The following is an 18,261-nucleotide window of genomic DNA, read 5'->3' on the forward strand; positions in this document are numbered from 1 at the left end:
TAAAATCTTTTAAAAAAAAATTCACTGAATCTTAACAACAGCCCACGTATTAGATGATGATTCCCGTTTCAGAGGAAATGAAGCACGTCCTGGCTGGGACTCAGGCGGCCCAACCCCACGGTCTCTGCTCTCAGCCACCGATCCCAATTCCACTTCCTGCGCTGTTTCCTTGCCCATCCCGCCCCCTCAATACAACACTGTGTGCACAGGAGCCTTATTTTCTACATCTCATCCGCCCACCCTCCAGCCGCTAGCTACAACGGCTCCCTGCCTTCACCTACGGGATTAATCCCAGACTGCCGCCTGGCACTCAAACTGGCAAAACCCAACCCCCTACCACCCACCTGCCCCTGTGCCTCTCCCTGCATCCCATCACCACGTTCAGTCCTGCTCCATTTTACTGTGTACTCCTGCCAGTGCCCTCCCCAGGCTGCCTTCCCCACTACCTCATTATAGAGGGACCGGCAGCATGTACCGAGCATTTTCTACGGACTCAGCTCTGCGTGGAGCACTTAATCCTCAACAGCCCTGTGAGCTAGGTCCTCCTCTTACTGCGACAGGTAAGGGAGCTGCGGCTAGGGGAAATGGAGTGGCTTACCCAGGTCTGCCAGCAGGCTGGTGGCAGCTGGAATCAAACAGGTCCCACCAACTTCTTTACCCACTTTATTTTTTTAATCTTTTATTAATTTGAGAGAGAGCGCGAGAGCACGCATGAGCAGGGAAGTGAGGGGGCAGAGGGAGAAGCAGGCTCCCCACTGAGCAGGGAGCCCGATGTGGGACTCAATCCCAGCATCCCAGGATCACGACCGGAGCCAAAGTCAGACACTAAACCAACTGAGCCACCCAGGCGCCCCCTTTACCCATGTTATTACACCACCGTGCCACACATCACACTCCCTGTGCCCCAGCCGCCCCGTCTCAGCGCTCGAGAGCTTTCAAGTCTTGTGCTCAGTCCGCCAGTGGAAGCTTCAGTTCAGGTCACCTGCTCAGTGTCACATGGATACCCGCTCCTCGTGTGGCGTTCCCAGGCAGATAAACCTGTGCTCCTCAGTCATCAGCTGCTGTCACCATGGGCAATCCCTGTACCTCTGCAGGCCTTCATGTCCCCACATGTCACAAGAAGGAATCATCATCTCTGCTCCCTTTCTCCCCGGCATCACCACTAAGCCCAAATTAAAGGATCCTATAGGAGTTTCACTAGTGACTGAGCCTTCAGCTGCAGTTTCAAAAAGTATAAAGCAGGAATAAGAACAGTGGGAACAGAGGACTGACCGCTACGTGGCGGTCCGGCGTGCGTCAGACACGGTGCCGAGCGCTCTGCACGCACCTTCAGACAGAACACTTAGCAGCCGTCCCGTGTGCTGAGCACGGACTGGGTGAGCACCTCGCATGGCATCTTCTTTAATCTTCACATCAGGTTATACGATTAGGCCCGTGTCACACACGAAGAAGCAGAGGCAGGCAGATGTGAAATACCTTGCCCAAGGTCACACAGCTAGAAAGCGGTGGGGCTTGGATTTGAACCCAGGCTCTCAGGACCCCGAGTCATTAACCAGTGCTGTGAAGTGCGCAGCCAGCACGACTAGATAAATAACCCCTGCCGAGTCACTCCCCAGCTGTGCCGAGTCACCTCCCAGCTGCGGGATCTCAGGCAACTGTACTCCTTCCCCTCTTCATGCTCGGTGTCCTCACCTGTACAATGGGGGCAGCAGTCGGCCCCAGCCTCAGGAGCCGCTGCGAGATTCACAACGGGGAGCAACACCGTGTGTACTTACGGAGCACAGGCCCCCATCCGGAGGACCGTGAACTAACCCAATGCTCACAAGAGGGCGTTTAGAGCACTGCCTGGCACGTGGCAGGCAGAGGATAAATGTCAATTATTCTTACTGTTACCGAATGCTCACATCCATGCTACAGCACATGCGTGTTTATCTGCACTTCATACATAAAAACTCCAAGAACAGTTAGGTTAAGTGACTCACCTCAAGAAACCAGCTTTTAACTGTTAGTGCTGTGACTCAAACCTGGTTCCATCTGCCTCCAGACCCCGTTCACCAATCCTGCTCCCCACCCCACCGTGCCTAGCACGGGGCAGGGGCAGACACTCACCATCTGTTAAATCCCTCACGAGGCCTCTCTTACTTAACGGGAACCACCCCCCGACATCCCCCACTCGGCCTGGGCCCCAGGAGTCCACCTCCTTACCTGTCAGGAAGGGCAGGAGCTCGCTGCGGGTCCTTTCCACCCCAAGGGCCAGGGCGATGGTGGACAGTTTCTTGATGCTGTTGAGACGAAGCTAGTGAGAGAACAAGAGCAGGGGACAATGTTAGCACGCCTAGACTTAGGGGTGTGTGACAAGCTCCAGACCCAGGCAACCTCTGGAAGCCCGATGTGTGTAAGGATGGGGAACAGTCACTTGGCACACACCTACCAAGCGGCTGTAAATTACAATGGCAGCAGCAGACTCAGCAAAAGCACCCACCACGTCTCACTGAGCAGACACCCACCGAGTGGTGCTTTCCAAGACCCCCTCTGAAAGCACACACTGCCCCCCCCGCCTCATCCTCCTGCTCTGCTCTGGCCCCTCCTGCACGCAGCACCCCCTGGCACGCTCCAACAGGGGTGGCCACGTTCCAGCAAGTTTACTCTGTGCCAGGTCCTCGGCGGGCACTCACACGCACAGGCGCTCACGACAACCCGGACGTCAGAGCTGTTATAAGCCCCACTCTACAGAGCAGCAAACAGGCTGAGGGAGCAAAAGTCCCTTCTAAGGGTCACACAGTTCGGGTGCTGTGGGGCAGGGACTGAAAACCCCGGACCACCAGCTAGCAATGATGATTAACGGAACAAAGAATATTGTAACAACTGTGTAAACAGGAGTACTGTTAGCAGTAGTAATAGCACTAGCAGAATGGGTTCAACAGTGGCCCCCAGAAGACACGCTCTAGTCCTAACCCCTAGTACTCAAGAATGTGAAAAAAGGGATTTTGCAGATACAATTAAGTCAGCATCTCAAGATGAAATTATCCCAAATTTAGGGGGGAGCCCTTGTGAAACAGTCAAACAAAGTATGTTTCCTAGTCTCTGCCCCTGGTTCCTGCACAGAGTTCCTAAAGCCCGTGGAATTTCCTGAGAGACAGCAATGCCTTTCGTTCTAATGAAGCATATCTTGGTGGGCTCCTGGATGGGGACCAGTCACCAGAAAAACCAAGCCATAGTCAGAAGCTTGGCACTTTCAGCCCCACCGCCATCACTGGGAGAGCGGCTGGAAACGGACTGCATGATGAAGCTTTCATAAACATCCTCAAAGTACAGGGTTGGGGAGTTGCCAGGCTGGTGAAGACATCCATGTACCAAGAGGGTGGCGCACCCCGACTGCCGAGGAACAGAAGCTCCTGTACGCAGCGCCCTTCCAGACCTCACCCTGTGTAGCTCTCCTGTGCGTGTTCATCCAAACCCTTTCCCTTCTCTTTTTAGATAGCAAGGTGATAAATGTTAAGTGTTTCCCTAAGTTCTGTGAGCTGTTCTGGCAAATCATCGAGTCCAAGGACAGGGTCATGGGACCTCCAATTTGTAGCCAAGTCTGACAGAAGCCGTGGATAACGTGGGGACCTATTACTTGCGACAGGCATCTGAAGCGGGGGGCGGTCTTGGGGGGAGAGCCCTTCACCTGCGGGGTCGGCGCGGGCTCTGGTTAGCGTTACAACTGAAATGAATTGTAAGACATCCCGCTGGTCCCGCAGAGACCTGCATGGCAGGGGGAGAACCGTACACGTGGTGTCAGGAGTGTGGAGTGTGGTAGTGACGTGAGAGTCAAGGAGACACACAGAAGAGTGAGTTTTCTCTACACAGCCTATGACTGTGTCCTGATGAGACAGGAAAGGAGACATGGAGACACATGGAGCGGAAGGCCACGCAAAGATGGAGGGAGAGAGATCAAGGGGGTGTATCCACATAAGCTAAGGAGCGTCCAGAATTGCCAGCAGCCACCAAAACCTAGGAGAGAGGCATGAAAGGAATCGTCTCCAGAGCCCCCAGAAGGAAGCAACACTGCTGACACCTTATTTCACGTTTCTGGCCTCCAGAACTGTGAGAATAATCTTTGTTGCATTAAGCCACAATGAGCGGTGACTTGTTGTGGCACCTGGGACTCGAACACGTTTGGCTAACACAGGGCAGCTCTCCCATGGAGCACTTAGGTGTTACGACCTCTCTCGATCCTCTCACTCCTAAGGAGGTTGGCATCCAACACCCCCTTTCACGACGGCGGGGACAGGCTCAGAGAGGCAGACACATGCCGAAGTGAGCACCAAGAGAGCCAGGACTCAGCTGCTCCGATGACACAGCCCACCAGGAATGGAAACCCTTGTTTCTCCAGCTCAATAGTGCGGCCCCCCCTCCCGGCTCACAGGGCTGTGGCGGAACGAAGTGAGGTCATGCGTGTGGGAGTGCAAGGAAACACCCTTCTGAGTGAGTAAGCCACTGCTGGGCACAGAGAAGGCATCCTCTTCCGGGAAGGAGAGGCAGAACAAGAAGGGATGGGGCTCCCTCAGCCAGTTCTTTTCCCAAAGAGGTCTGTGAGCGACTGGGATCCTACATCAGTTCCCTGGTCCCGGGGTTGAAAAATCTCTAAGATCACAGACAATAATGGGACCCTAAGGAAATGGCTACGGTGGCCTCTCCTTTCAGAAAAATGCATTCACATTTCTCATACAACGTCACTGGGTTTGGGGTTTAACACTGTCCAAAGACTCACCTCTCCAGCAACAAAGAACCTCAAGATTAAATATTATGAGGCCTGTATCTTATCTAGCCAAAAAACAAAACACCTATAGAGACGGACCAATGGAAACATAACGAAATAAGGTGAACACTAAGGATGAATGAATACAGGTCGTAAGTATAAACCCTCCCCGTAAACTGCCAACAAGGACGTATTTTCGGCATCTTGGGTCACACGGTCTCTGTCCTAAGTACTCAACTGCGCACTGGCACGAAACCAGCCACAGAACCAGACAACAGGCAAACAAACGGGCAGGGCTGTGTTCCAATGAGACTGCATGTGCAAAAGCAGGCCATGGGCTCAATTCAATCCACGGGTTGTAGTTTGCGGGCCTTTGCACAAGTCTTTAAATGTTCTGTAGGTTTGAAGTTTTCCATAATAAAACATTGGGGGGGGACTGACTTTATTGCCTGTTTCCTTCCTCTTTGTCACCTCCCAGTTAGATCTTTGGGTTCTTCTCTGAGCTGGGCTATGGGGAAATGCACACAAGAGCCAGGGACCCAACCAGTGAGCAGCAGCCCTGAGGATGAGACACTAGCAGGGAACGAGCATAAGTGTAATGCCAGCAACAATAGCTGCTAACACGGGATTGCTTGCTATGTGCTCGACGTGGAGAAATAACACATCTGATCCTTGAAGTGAGCTCTGAGGCAGGGACTGTTTTCAGGGTGAGGATGCTGATGCACAGAGAAGCTGTCATTTGCCAGAAAGCAGCAGAGCCCAGACTGAAAGCCAGGCACCAGACTCTTCATCTCAACATCTCTGTAGTTTAGGAAAGGCGCCCAAGGGGTGGGCGCCTAAGAATGAGGCCATCTCTGCCACGCTGGAGAGCCCCCTTCCCTCCTGCCATCGCTGGAGATTCTGGTTTTGCTATATTTGAGAATGTCAGCTTGCTTTGGTCAGCACTGACAGCACCAGGAACACTCCAGAAAGGCAGCACCGGGTGGCGCTCCGGAGACACACAGTCTGGGTTCAAGGCTAAGCAGCTTTATATATGAGCTGTGGGATCTCGGGCCACTCTGCACCTTTCTGGGCCTCATTTCCTCACCTCTGAAATACGGATTATAGTATCACCCATCCTCAGAAGGGTACTGTGAGTACCAAGTGACATAAACCTGGGAACACCCTCGGACTAGCAAAGACAATAATGACAGTGGTGACCTCTCCCTGTTGACAGCATCCTGATTCTGTTCAGGTATCTCAAGAAGGGCACGCGGGGCAGCAGGCTAGCTGCTCCTCCCGGGTCTCCTTTCCTTTCTCTGAGAGCGAAAGAGAAGTAACAGCAAGCACTCCCATGGTGCATACCCTGCACCCGGCACCACTCTAGCTACCTTCACGTCTCAACTCATTTGATCCTCGAGAGACGACCTCAGGAAGATTCAGGACCACCCATTATGCGGCCGAGGAAACAAAGGCACAGGGAGGTTAAGTAACCTCACATAGCTTAGAGGTGGCCGAGCCAGGATGAGAACCCCAGTCACCTGGCTCTTAACCAGTACCACCAATTTGGGGGAGCTTAGCAGGTCTAACAACAACCAGTTTTGAAACAGAGAACACAGACAACACTAGAAGTACCTCCAACAGCTGAAATGAGATGTGAACAGTCATGATTTCCATAGGCCTTGCTGACACTATACTTTGCTCTTGTAATACTACAATTCATATTAGGGGGAAAGTTAAACTGGAGTTATAGATTATTGAAAATAAAGATGTTATTTTCCCCATCCGAATTCATGGACCTGTGCTGGAATTCTAGGTGGGCCCCAGGTTAAGGGCTCCTGCGATGGGTTATACCACCGCTCGTAACCCCTGGTTTTCAGCTGTGCACATGACCTCCGGGAAAAGACATTTCTGAATTGCTTTTTCATCCAACAAGACCAGGAGATTAACGTCTGGCCAGTGAAATCCCAGTGGGAATGGTGTGTGTGACTTCTAGGAAGTGTCCTTAAGGCCATCTGTGGTCATACTCTTCTTCCCTCTTTGCTGCTCGGAATGGGGCTATGATGGCTGGGCTTCAGCAGCCACCTTGGGATTGTGAGGAGATGGGGAGGGCAGGATGGAGGACATGCAAGCAGAGTATAGTGCGGAAGAGCCTAAGACCCTGACACTGATGAGTACAAGAGTGCCTCATCAGCCTGCATTGCCATCAGGCTTTTGGTCCTAAGTCAGAAATAAACTTCAAACAATTTAAGCCTCATTTCGAATTTTCCTCTTATTTATAGCCAAACTAAATTCCACTGAACTCAGCACATGACCTAGTTCTGGACAAAGAGACAAGGGCAAGTGAGCCAAGGAGCTTCAAAAAAGATTTTCCTTCTTGGGAAAAAAAGGGAGGATGACAAGGGAAAAAACCTTTCTGTCCTGGGTTGGCCCCTGCTTCCAGTGTGGTTCTGTCAGGACTTCATGACAACAGATGCTGCAGCGATCTTGTGGCCACACAAGGCAGGTCAAAGGAACGGCATACTCTGACCCAATTCTGTGATATCCTTGAGCTGCCGAACTGGTCATGTAAGGAAAAAATGAATCCTTAACCTGCTGAAACCACTGTTGGCTGGGTGCTCTGTGACATTCCTGATGGAGCAGCCATTAATAACATCAATAAGAAATCCTTACTGTCCCTTGATCGTGGCACTGTGCTGAAGACTACCCTGTGCACGGTCCCCCAAACACCCACGACATTGCACATCCATGGTTTCACAACAACCCTGGGCTGGGGCTGCCTATATGCCCAGTACGTGGAGACATAACGCACAAAATCGCCCTTCCCACCACTACATCCACCTGCAGAAGCACTACTCACTTTTTAAGGCCCGTGTTCCCACTGCATCCACAAAGCTTCCCTGACATGGACACGTACAGTGTGGCCCCAGGGAGCTTTCCCGTCACAAACAGGTACGGTGTGAGCCACAGGCAATCCATCTTCCCTTCAGAGTAAAATCCAAAGGCCTTGCTATGGCCTATGAGCCCAACATAATCTAGCCCCCTCCCCACCCACTCTCACTGCCCGACGCCCCCTTGCCCCTGGAAATCCTGTCACAACGGCTTCCTTGACGGTAACCAACAAACCAACAACGCAACACCACTCTCACCCAGCTCTTGGCACTCGCGGATGTACTGTCTCCTCAGTCTGAAACGCTCTCCCTCCAGACACCTCGGGGCTCCCCCTACTTCACCCAGACCTCTGCTGGATCCTCACACATGACCACCCAGGGGAAACGGCATGCCCTCACTCCTCACATATATGAACTCTCACCACGTGACACAGACTTCTTCGTTCAGTTGGTCCTTCCCCACTACAACATCAGCTTCACAGGGCATGGACCCTGTCTTCTTCACCCCGTGCCCCAAGAACCTAGGGTAACACCTGGCACAGAGCTAGAGCCTAATAAATATCTGCGGGATTAATTATTATTATTATTAATTATTTTTTAAATGAAGAAGCAGAGATTAAAAAGTATCTAGAGAAATATGCTCCAAGTTGTTACTGTTTGGGACAGGTGGTGGCTGGCAATGGGGTAGTAGGGTCTGTAATATAAAGTGTGCGCTTTAACAAGGAGCCGTGGCTGGCCAGGGGACATGCTCAATGAGTGACAGGAGTCTCTCTACCTCCTATAAAGTCCTAAATCTACATATCTTTCTTCCGTATTCCACAAAGGATCATGTTTTTAAATGAACATAATGTGTGTGGGTGTGAAAAAGTAAGCACCCACCTGGTAATCACTTAGCATTGCTGAAGAGTGAAAATGGGCATCACAACCTGTATTTCCACATTATCTGAATTTTTTTTTTTTGAATTTTTTTTTTTTTAAATAACAAATGAGCACGTACTCTGGCTTTACCCACTAGCTAAGGGTCCCCAGGCAAGTCTGGGCACCTTGGAGCTTTCGTTTCCTCGCTGTAAAATGGGAATTACAATAGTGCCGGAATGATCAAATAGGGAGAACCCAGAGACGGAGCCTGGCAGGCAGCAAGCACCTCAGTGTTAGCTGTTCTTTACCATTGTTTCTTCCGTATTTGACATTTCGGGGGAGGGGGATGTGAGTAGTAATCGTTCCCCCCTCAAGCCGCAGCATTGGAGTGAATGCTTCTCGAAGCACTTTCCCTGGCATAATTATTTATGGACATCTGTTTCCCTCATTTGGAAGGTGACTTGTCTCTGGGACAAGGGTCAGGACTGTTATCAGCAGTGATTCCTGAACCTAGTACAGGGCTGGGCACGCTAAAAAGCATAAAAAGAAACCATTTCAGTTTTTAAAAACTCAGCTACAGTTTAGAGAACTTAATAGGTGCCTGGTCCACAGCTAGGTACTCCACACATGTTGTCTCCTGTAATTCTTATCACAACGCAAGAGGCAGACACCAGCCCCAGTCATTCCACAGCCAGGAGAGTAAATGAAGCAGAGGGAAATGCAGGCCACCCAGTGAGCTGGGGCAGAACAGCAACCTGAACCCAGTTCTGCACTGCCAGCCTACACAACGTCTCTCTTCCAGCTCTACCCTTCAGAGAGCAACCTCAGTTCTAAGTTCTGCTTCACCAGTTCCCCATGCATTCCATAAAAAGAAGTCGGAGCTCGTAACTCCACGCTCCTGAGACATGGACATGGGGCAAGCTGCTGCAAGGTCTCGGTCAGTGGCCGGTGACCGCAGGGCCTTCACACAGCCCATCTCACTAACCCACACGCCCCAGCCTGTGTCTTCCACCCTCTCTGCATTTAACAAGAAAATCAAGGCCAGAAGTGTTGAGTAACTTGGAAAGAGGCCAGACGAGGACTTGAAATTCTGGTCTGCATCTACCCACAGCACCGTCTCCGTGTGTCACTTCCAGGCCCAGACTTTGTCTGCACAGGGGGCTCAGCCTGGTGGTGAGGAATGAGTGCTGCCCTGAAACCCAGTGCCCTTGGCTAATTCCTAGTGTCATTACTTACTAGGCTGTGGGACACTGAGTATCCTTATTTATTCAATGCCAAGATTCACAGTCAAATTCACAAACTGATTTAAACAAGCCACATGTAAAGGAGACTTCTGAAGCAGTCAGGGAAATCTGATGATGAACTGAGGTTTAGAGGACCGAGGAGTCACAGTTAGAACCGCTTGCTATGACGCCGATGATGGCACCGCGGCTATAAAAACATCCAGTCTCAGACGTGCGCAACCAAGTATGTGGGAGAAAATGTCTGAAGCCTGGAAGTGATTTTCAAAATACTTAAAAGCAAATAACCCCCCCCAAAAAACCTGAGGAAGGGTGAGGACCAGGTGAAAACATGTGGCAATCAATTTCTGAAATCTGATATTTAACTACTAAAAAAAACTTTTAAAGAAAAGTAAATTAGCACCTATCTCAAATGTCTCTCGTGCGGACTTAATGAATAAAAGTACTCCTCACGCTGCTGGGCGTGTGGCAGGCAGGGTTTCTAAACCTCAGCACTATTGACATCTGGAGCTGGGCCACCTGTGCGGTGGGGGCCACCCTGTGGACTGTAAGACACCGGGCAGCATCACTGGCCTCTCCCCGCGGGATCCTAGATGCACTCCCCCCACCAAAAGTATCCTCACAACCAAAAATATCTCCAGACATTTGTCTCCTGGGGAAACGAAGTCAACCCAAGTTGAGAACCACTGCTCTAGAGGAATCAGGGAAAGAGCAGTCTTTAAAGGGGCGCCTGGGTGGCGCGGACGGTCGGCGGCCAACGACTGATTTCAGCTCAGCTCATGATCTCCAGGTCCTGGGATCAAGCCCCACATCGGACTCTGCACTCAGCAGGGAGTCTGCTTCTTCCTCTTCCGGCTCTCGCTCATGCCTGTGCACTCTCTCTCATACATACATACATACATACATACATAAATAGTCTTTAAAAACACCCAAGCAGCTCACCTCCACAAGGCCCCCATTATCTCACCAGCACCATGACTACTGCAGGCCAACACTTACTAAACACTTACAACACGTCAAGCACTTTCCATGTACCCTACTATTTAATCCTCACAACCCCCTTACAAACTCCTAAATTACAAAATCACCCCTATTTTACAGATGAGAAAACAGAGACTCTAACGCAGAAACCTAGCCTCTCAACCAGTGGACCACACTGTTTAGTGACACGAGGCCCCGAACACCCGTGGATACTGCAGTCCGGCCTCTGCCTCTGACTGCGGAGGCCTTAGGGAAGGGATGCAATCTCTTTGCACATCATGTTCCCAAATACGAAACAATAAGCTACCGCAACAACTGGACAAGATCGTCATGTACTGAACGCTTACTTCTAGGCAGCCACTTAATTTGCCAATTCACGGCATCTTCACCAATCTCCACAGCACATGCTGCTTCCTCATCATTATTCCCGCTCTACAGATGAGGAATCCCAGCCCAGTGAGGAAAAACAACTGGTGCATGGACAAGGAGGAACAAACTGGCAGAGCTGGGATTCAAAGTTCAGCCATCCTTGACTCCCCCTCTCCCCACTCAACACATTACATCCTATCCACCAGCAAACCCCAACAGCCCTCCTCTCAACATACCGAAAATCTAAGCTCTTCTCCCTACATCCATGCCAACGCCAGTCCTGGGTGCTCTGCAAGGACACCCCAACAGGTCTATCCGCTCCTGCCTGGCCCCTACTCAACAGCCAGGAGGATCCTTTATAATTAAGTCAGAACATGTCATTCCTCCACGCAAAGCCTTGCAACAGCTCCTGAAACTCACAGAAGCCCTTGCTCTGGTCCACGGGCCCTCACCTGATCTCATTCCAGACTAGTCTTCACCTCTCACCACTCTGCCATTCTTTCTCTTTAACCACGCTGGCCTGCTTGCTATTCTCTAAACACAATGAGCATGATCCCACCTCAGGGCCTTTGTACCAACTGTCTGGACTGCCCCCCCCATTCTCCCTCATTTCATCCAAGTCCTTGCTCACTATCACTTCCTCACTGATCCTCACTTCCTCCACTATCACCTTCCCTCACTACCCTATCTAAAAAGCAGTCCTGAGGGGCGCCTGGGGCGCTCAGCTGGTTAAGCAGCTGACTTCCGCTCAGGTCATGATCTATGGATCCTGGGATTGAGCCCTACATCGGGCTCAGTGGGGAGTCTGCTTCTCCCTCTCCCTGAAATAAATAAAATCCGTAAAAATAAATAAATTAAATAAATAAAAAGCAGCCCTGGGCTTGCTCTAGACCCTGGTGCCTGCCTTATTTCTGTAGTAAGCAATTACTGCCACTGACATCACACTCTTGACCCACCGTCTGCCTCCTCTACTAGAACGTAAGCCCCACGAAGGCAGCAGCTTTGCTGTTCCGCTCCCTGCTGTGTTCTAGCAGTTAAGACAGTCTGGCGCGCAGGAGGCGCTGAACAAGTATTTGCCAAGCAAATCAATCAAGCCTAGAGGATTCCAAATCCCACGTTCTTTCTAGTATCCTAGACTGTCTCATTAAAGACCAATTAAAACATCTGGCATATAGATACAGTCAGCAAGTTTCTGTCCACCCCAAGGTCTAGTCTCTCCTCAGGTCTGACACTTCCTTTGGGAACTTTTCCTGGGTCCTCCACTGCTCAGCTGCATGAATTTGGCCAAGTTACATACTATGCTGTGCTTCAGTTTCCCCATGAGGAAAATGTAGGTACGCGCAGGACCTACTTCCGAGGGTGGCTATGAGAATTCAGGAAGCTCGTAAATGTAACGCCCTTTGCAGCAGTTCACTCACAGCAAGCACCCAACAGAGACCAGCTCTTATTATTATTTATTCAACCCTTTCTGAGCTCCTCTATTCTGAGGCCTGTACTGAGCCACTGAATCCTGAGAGATGAATCAGAGCCAAGCCCTGTCCTCAGAAAGCCCATACACATGGGCACGGTGCAATCTGAGATTCTGTCTCTGATTCTTGGGAAAATGTTCAAACTCCTTTTAAACACAGATCTGTAATTACCTGCATGAAAAGATACGGAAGCAAAACTAAGTGAAAAGTGCAAGTTGTAGAACAAAATATTTAGTGTTTAAAAAAATAAAACCCCACCAGCTTTCTCCTTCTATATATGAATAGAGTATGACCTAGAGTCAGCACACTCCAACAGAAATATAATGCAGACAAAAAAGAAAGAAAAAAGAAATATAATGCAGACAATAAACGCAAGGCATACATGTAAGTTTATATTTTCTGGTAACATTAAAAAAAGTAATAAGCATACAAAATTAATCTTAATATATTTTATTCAACTCAAAATTTTTATCATTTCAACGGGTAATGAAGATGAAAAGCTTCACCGAGATGTTTAACATTCTCCATAGCACGTCTTTGAAATCTGGTATGTATTTTACTTACAAGTACATCTCAACTCAATCTAGCCACACTTCATGTGTTCAATAGCCACAGAGTGGCTACCACGCTGAACAGCACAGGTCTACCAAGGTCGGTAAGGACCTGGTAACATGGGCTACTTTGGGGGCAGGGGGTGGGAGAAGGCTGGGGAAGAGAGGATGGGATTTAATACAGAGGTGGTTTAAGCCAAAGGCTGACATTCTCCTTACTGTAAAGAACTAGTCAGAACATATTTTAGGCTTTAAAGGGCCAAACTGTCTCTGTTGCAACTATTCAATTCCACCCTGCTGTTGTGTCATAAAAGCAGCCATGGATAATATGTAAACAAAAAGGTCTGGTGTTTACAATAATACCTTATTAAAAACAAAAAGGCAAAGGCCACCTCTGGCCATTTCCCAATTCCTGTCATGAGGGAAAGTAGCAGAAAAATATTCACCTTTAGCCCAGAAGGATGACCTGTAGCCTGCATAGTTTCCGTAAGGACCAAATACGAGGTGTTTTCTACATTCTTAAAGGGTCTCATGACTGCCCATACCTCTTACCAACAGTTAATACCAAGCTAAATGATAAGCACCAGAGAAACCTTGTGAAAGTAGTTATACAAGTAGAAATTCGAAGAAAACATTTATGATCTAATACTCCCTGCACATCCCCTGCCCCTTGAGCACTAAGCATATAACCACTGGCTTCATACAGAAGTACAGTGCCTTCGGCCCACAGGTCCCCATGCTACTTAAATAAACTTGTTAAGTTGCACATAAAACAACTCAAGAACACTTCCTTGAATCGTGCTCAATGATCTGGCAACACCTGGCTGAAGTGACTTCTCACAAGAGCCTTCTGAGTCATAGGCCCTTTCATCTTCGGCTCCCAACACCAACAGCTCATTCTCTTGGCTCCAGTCACACTGGCTTCCTGCAGTTCGCAGAACATACACTGCATATTGCTGCCTTAGGACCTTTGCACTTGCTTCCTTTACCTGGAATGCTATTCCCCAGATATCTATGAGGGCCTGCTCCTCATTTCACATCTCTGCTCAAATGTCCCCTTCTCAATAAGGCCTTCCCTAGTCATTCTGTCTAAACTTGTAACACTCTCCTCTCCTCCACATCCCTGCTTCATTTTTCTCCAAAGCACTTATTGCCATCTTACATAGTACACATTTTAACTTAATTGTCTTATCGTCTGTTTCCCCACAATGCAACATAAAGCTCTATGAGGCCACTAGTTTTTGTCTACCTTGTTCCCTGTTGTATACCTGTGCCTAAAATAATGCCCTACTCAGAGCTGAGGCCCAATAAATACTGATTCACCATCACGATGCCCTGTTGTTGCCTTCCCACATCTCACACCTGTTAATAATGTATTCAGCTGTTTCACATCTGCCTCCTGTATAACAACTGGTGTCACCATTATATCCTCAGCACCATAACTGATATGTGGCAAGTGTTTACTGAACGAATGAATTCACACAAAAGCCCTGTGAACTAGATAACTACCTCCATCTGAGAGAAGAGGAAAGCAAGGACTAAGGAGATCAACCAACTTGCTCATGTCAATTAGAAAGAAGTGGAAGAGCCAGGAGTACAACAGCAGCCCGTCTGACTCCACAACCTGTGATGCACCTCGAACTTAGGAAGCTGGGCCCAGTGCCATCCGCTCAATTTTACAAAAAGAAATATTGAGGCCCCTATAAAGGGAGAACGGGACCTCTTCAATTACTGCTCCCAATAACTGCCGCTAACATTTATTGGGCCCTTATAACAACTAGGCACCGTTCTATTTTACTTGTAGTCTTAACTCACCCAGTCCATCACAACCACCCAGTGAGGCTGAACTATTATTAGCCCAGATTTCAGGGAAAACAGGCCCAGAGCGGTGAAGTAATTTGCACAAGGTCACACGGCGGGAGGGAGGTGGAGCTGGGATGGGCAAACCGTGGAGTCCTTAGTCTTCTCAACCCCTAGGCAGCGCGGCTCTGCCGGGGCCCATCCACTCACTAGTAATGTGTCAGCCTGTTTAGTAAACTGCCCACCCGCAGTTCAGCAGGATCCCAGAAGCGGGGCGAATTTCTACCTCGAAATCCCCGCTTAAATTTGGCTAGCTGTCCCCTTGGGAATGGAGTGTTTTCGCCAACCCCTCCCCTTCGGGATTCGACACCGAAACTGAAAAGGAGGGAGAGCAGGAATTGGAAAGGCAGCCGTCATCTCTCAGTCCCCATTTAGAGAGTTCACCCCGCAGTGCTGAGGCCCAGCCGCCGGAACACAGAAAGGAGAAAACCTACCAGAGCCCCGAAAAACCCGGGGCCCCTCCCCCACTTGGAGCAAGCTGCGCGCCCCCATCCCCAAGGGGCCGAGCCCTTCCCTCTGCCCCACCCAGTGGCCCGACCCACTCCCTGGTCTCGGCTTCCAGGACCGGGGCCGCCGCGCGCACTTGGCAGGCCCGGGACCCCTCCAGGGTGGCCTGCCTCCCGCCCTCCGGTGGGCTAACACCCAATCCCGGGCGCCGTCTCATCCAGTCTGGGGACCTGGAGACGTGAGAGCTGGGCGCTGATTGGCCGCCGCCCCCTTCCGCCACTCCCAGCGAACACTGAGCCTTCTCCGCGAGGGCCGTCCGTGCCCCCGTTTCCCCTTCCCGTATTCCCCAAGACCCCCAGGGCCTCCGGACCTGAACATCCTCGTTGCGAAGCTCGTCTATCAACACCGCGATGGGGTACAGCGAGTCGTCGCCATCGGCGGCCGCCATCTTGGCTCCGTCCCGCGCCTGTCAGACTGCGGCCCGCGCCGTGCTGAAACCGGGGCAGGGAGGGGTAGGGCTGAGAAGAGGACGAAAGAAGAGCGTGGGGGCACCCGAGCCACTTTACAGGGGCTGCCCCACGGTCATTGGCCGCGCTACGCCGGCCAAGCCCGCATTTCATTGGTCCGGACAAACGAAGCCCCGCCCACCTCCCATTTGCCATTGGTCGAAGGCATTGAGGTCAGGCTGCCTCAGTATAGTAGAGAGGGGAAGGAAACGGATTTACGCGGTATCTTAGCGACCAAGATTGTACCCGCCTACGTCGCCGCTAACAACGAGCGAGACGAGCAGTGGTTCCTAGCCAATAAATGGAGGAATTCAAAGGAGGCAAAACCTGCCCTCTGGCGAGTCCGGCACAAAGTTTCTGCGCATGCGTCGCTAGGATTGCATGACGTCATGTGGGGACCAGGACTGCCTGCAGGTTTTGGCTCCTGAGGCGGTCCCCCTGGTGGCTGGTGGGCCTATTATCGGCAACTTTGTGAGGGAGGAGAAGGGAGTGAGCCTTTGGTTTTTGCCTTATTATGCGGAGGCCCAAAGAACGGTGGTGACTTGCCTTACTCTCCGGATGAAACTCAAACCCCTCGGGCTCATATTCAAGGCCCTTGGGGATCTGGTTCCTAAACTGTGTTTAGGCACATCCGCTCCCCGTTTTACACTTCAGCGGTCCTGGAAAACTAGCGCCCTCCCACGACATCATGCTCTTTCACGTCAAACAGCATTTATTCAAACCATCCCTTTACTTGGAGAGCAGTTCCTATTTAATGCTCAGATCTCCGCATAAATGTCTCCCCTTCACTGCTTCTCTTCAGCCTTGGTCCTGCAGCCCCCAGAACCACATACGACAACCATCACCACCACCACCAGAGCCCAACCCCGCGTGTCTGTCTGTCTGTCCTGTGTCTCAGAAAGTCCATCCCTAGGGCTGGCACTGTGACTATGCGTCGGAGTCTGTCTCCTCACACAGAGTGGGAGCAGTGTTGCCTCTGACTAATCTCCGTTCCAAGCGTCACAACCATAACCACCACCACCAGAGCCCAACCCCGCGTGTCTGTCTGTCTGTCCTGTGTCTCAGAAAGTCCATCCCTAGGGCTGGCACTGTGACTATGCGTCGGAGTCTGTCTCCTCACAGAGTGGGAGCAGTGTTGCCTCTGACTAATCTCCGTTCAAAGCGTCACTCATCAAAGCCCCCCACCCACTTCTGAGGACCACCTTAACAGAGGGAGTTGGGCGATGGGGATGGGAAGGCCTGGGATGCTTCTTCCCCCTTCATTGCACCTCTTGAAGGGCAAGGCTGAGCTAGGACTCCAGGACACGTTTGAACAACCCAAGCTTCTTTTCCAAACACCCCTCCCCACTCCTCTTAGGAAACTGCTCCCCATAAAAAGGGGACGGTGGTGGTGGTGCATATTTCAATCCTTGACCTCCGTGTGCCCAAGATCTCCCCACCACTCTACCAGCTCACTGAGACCATGCTTCGTAGCTAAGGGTGTATTTTAAATATCATACCATTTTATTTCTCAAATATACCTCAGTAATACTGGGGGAGGGCGGGGTGTCACATTTGTGCCATGCAGAAATACCTCTGAGTCAGAAACAGGCTCAATCAGCAGCCTGATTCTGGTTAGTCTCTGAAGAACAAACCGTTACCATAGGCATCTAAATGAGGGACCCAGACAAGTATTTCAGCACTGCAATTGGTTCCCACAGTACACAGCCCAACAAGGCAGTGGATGGAGGGGTTCCTTAATCCACTAGTCCATAGTTTTCTAAATAACATACTGGACAGCTAGACCTTTGGCAGCCCAGGTTTCTGAAATGTGATCAATGAAGGAAGGACCCGCCTCTGATTCAGTTCTGCAGAGCTGGCACTGAGGCTAACCAGACCCAGTGGCCCAGGGGACACCATTAGGTTCCGGCTGACCTAAACCATCAGTGACCAGGGCCATGCATTTAGGGTACTCTCAGAGGATTGAGGGTTCCTAGTGCCAGTGGCTTTGGCTAGTGTGGAGCTTAAAATGTCCTGTAAAAGGTTAGGTACCACTTATTCCTGTCAAGCTGAGATGCTGCTGGAAAGAGTCAGCCTTCATTCTTGAATATGTACTTGCCATGGGACATGGGACTTTTGGGACCCTCCTTACCCTGTTACAATTAAGTCCATGTTGACTCATTCCAAAATTGGAATATCAGGGCAGACAGTTAATGTAGTTTTTGAATGTTGGTGAGGTCCAGAGCCGATGGCCAAGAAAGAATTCTTGAGATATCTTTGGTGCAAAAAGGTGATTTTATTAAAGGGGAGAGGACACGTGGGCAGAAAGAGCTGCTGCACCTGGATTGTGAGGGATGACTGACTATATACTTGGGAGTTGGGGGAG

At 50.5% G+C, this 18,261-nt stretch overlaps 1 protein-coding gene across 5 annotated transcripts in view; it reads right to left on the reverse strand.

Annotated features, from left to right (window-relative positions):
* PPP2R1A (protein phosphatase 2 scaffold subunit Aalpha) overlaps positions 1–15,927 on the reverse strand; it is a 64,965-nt gene extending 49,038 nt beyond the window's left edge. For 4 of the 5 annotated variants that reach the window (XM_040632933.1, XM_040632934.1, XM_040632932.1 and 1 more), the window contains exons 1-2: positions 15,761–15,927; positions 2,206–2,296 (exon numbers count right to left, since the gene is read on the reverse strand). In XM_040632933.1, the coding sequence (XP_040488867.1) occupies positions 2,206–2,296; positions 15,761–15,838 (169 nt within the window). In that variant the 5' untranslated portion in view covers positions 15,839–15,927. The remainder of the gene's footprint in view (positions 1–2,205; positions 2,297–15,760) is intronic. The other variant, XM_008684778.2, reaches the window with a different exon arrangement.
* Positions 15,928–18,261: the final 2,334 nt, after the last annotated feature.

Source organism: Ursus maritimus, unplaced genomic scaffold, assembly GCF_017311325.1.
Source record: "Ursus maritimus isolate PB19 unplaced genomic scaffold, ASM1731132v1 scaffold_19, whole genome shotgun sequence".
Taxonomy (NCBI): domain Eukaryota; kingdom Metazoa; phylum Chordata; class Mammalia; order Carnivora; family Ursidae; genus Ursus; species Ursus maritimus.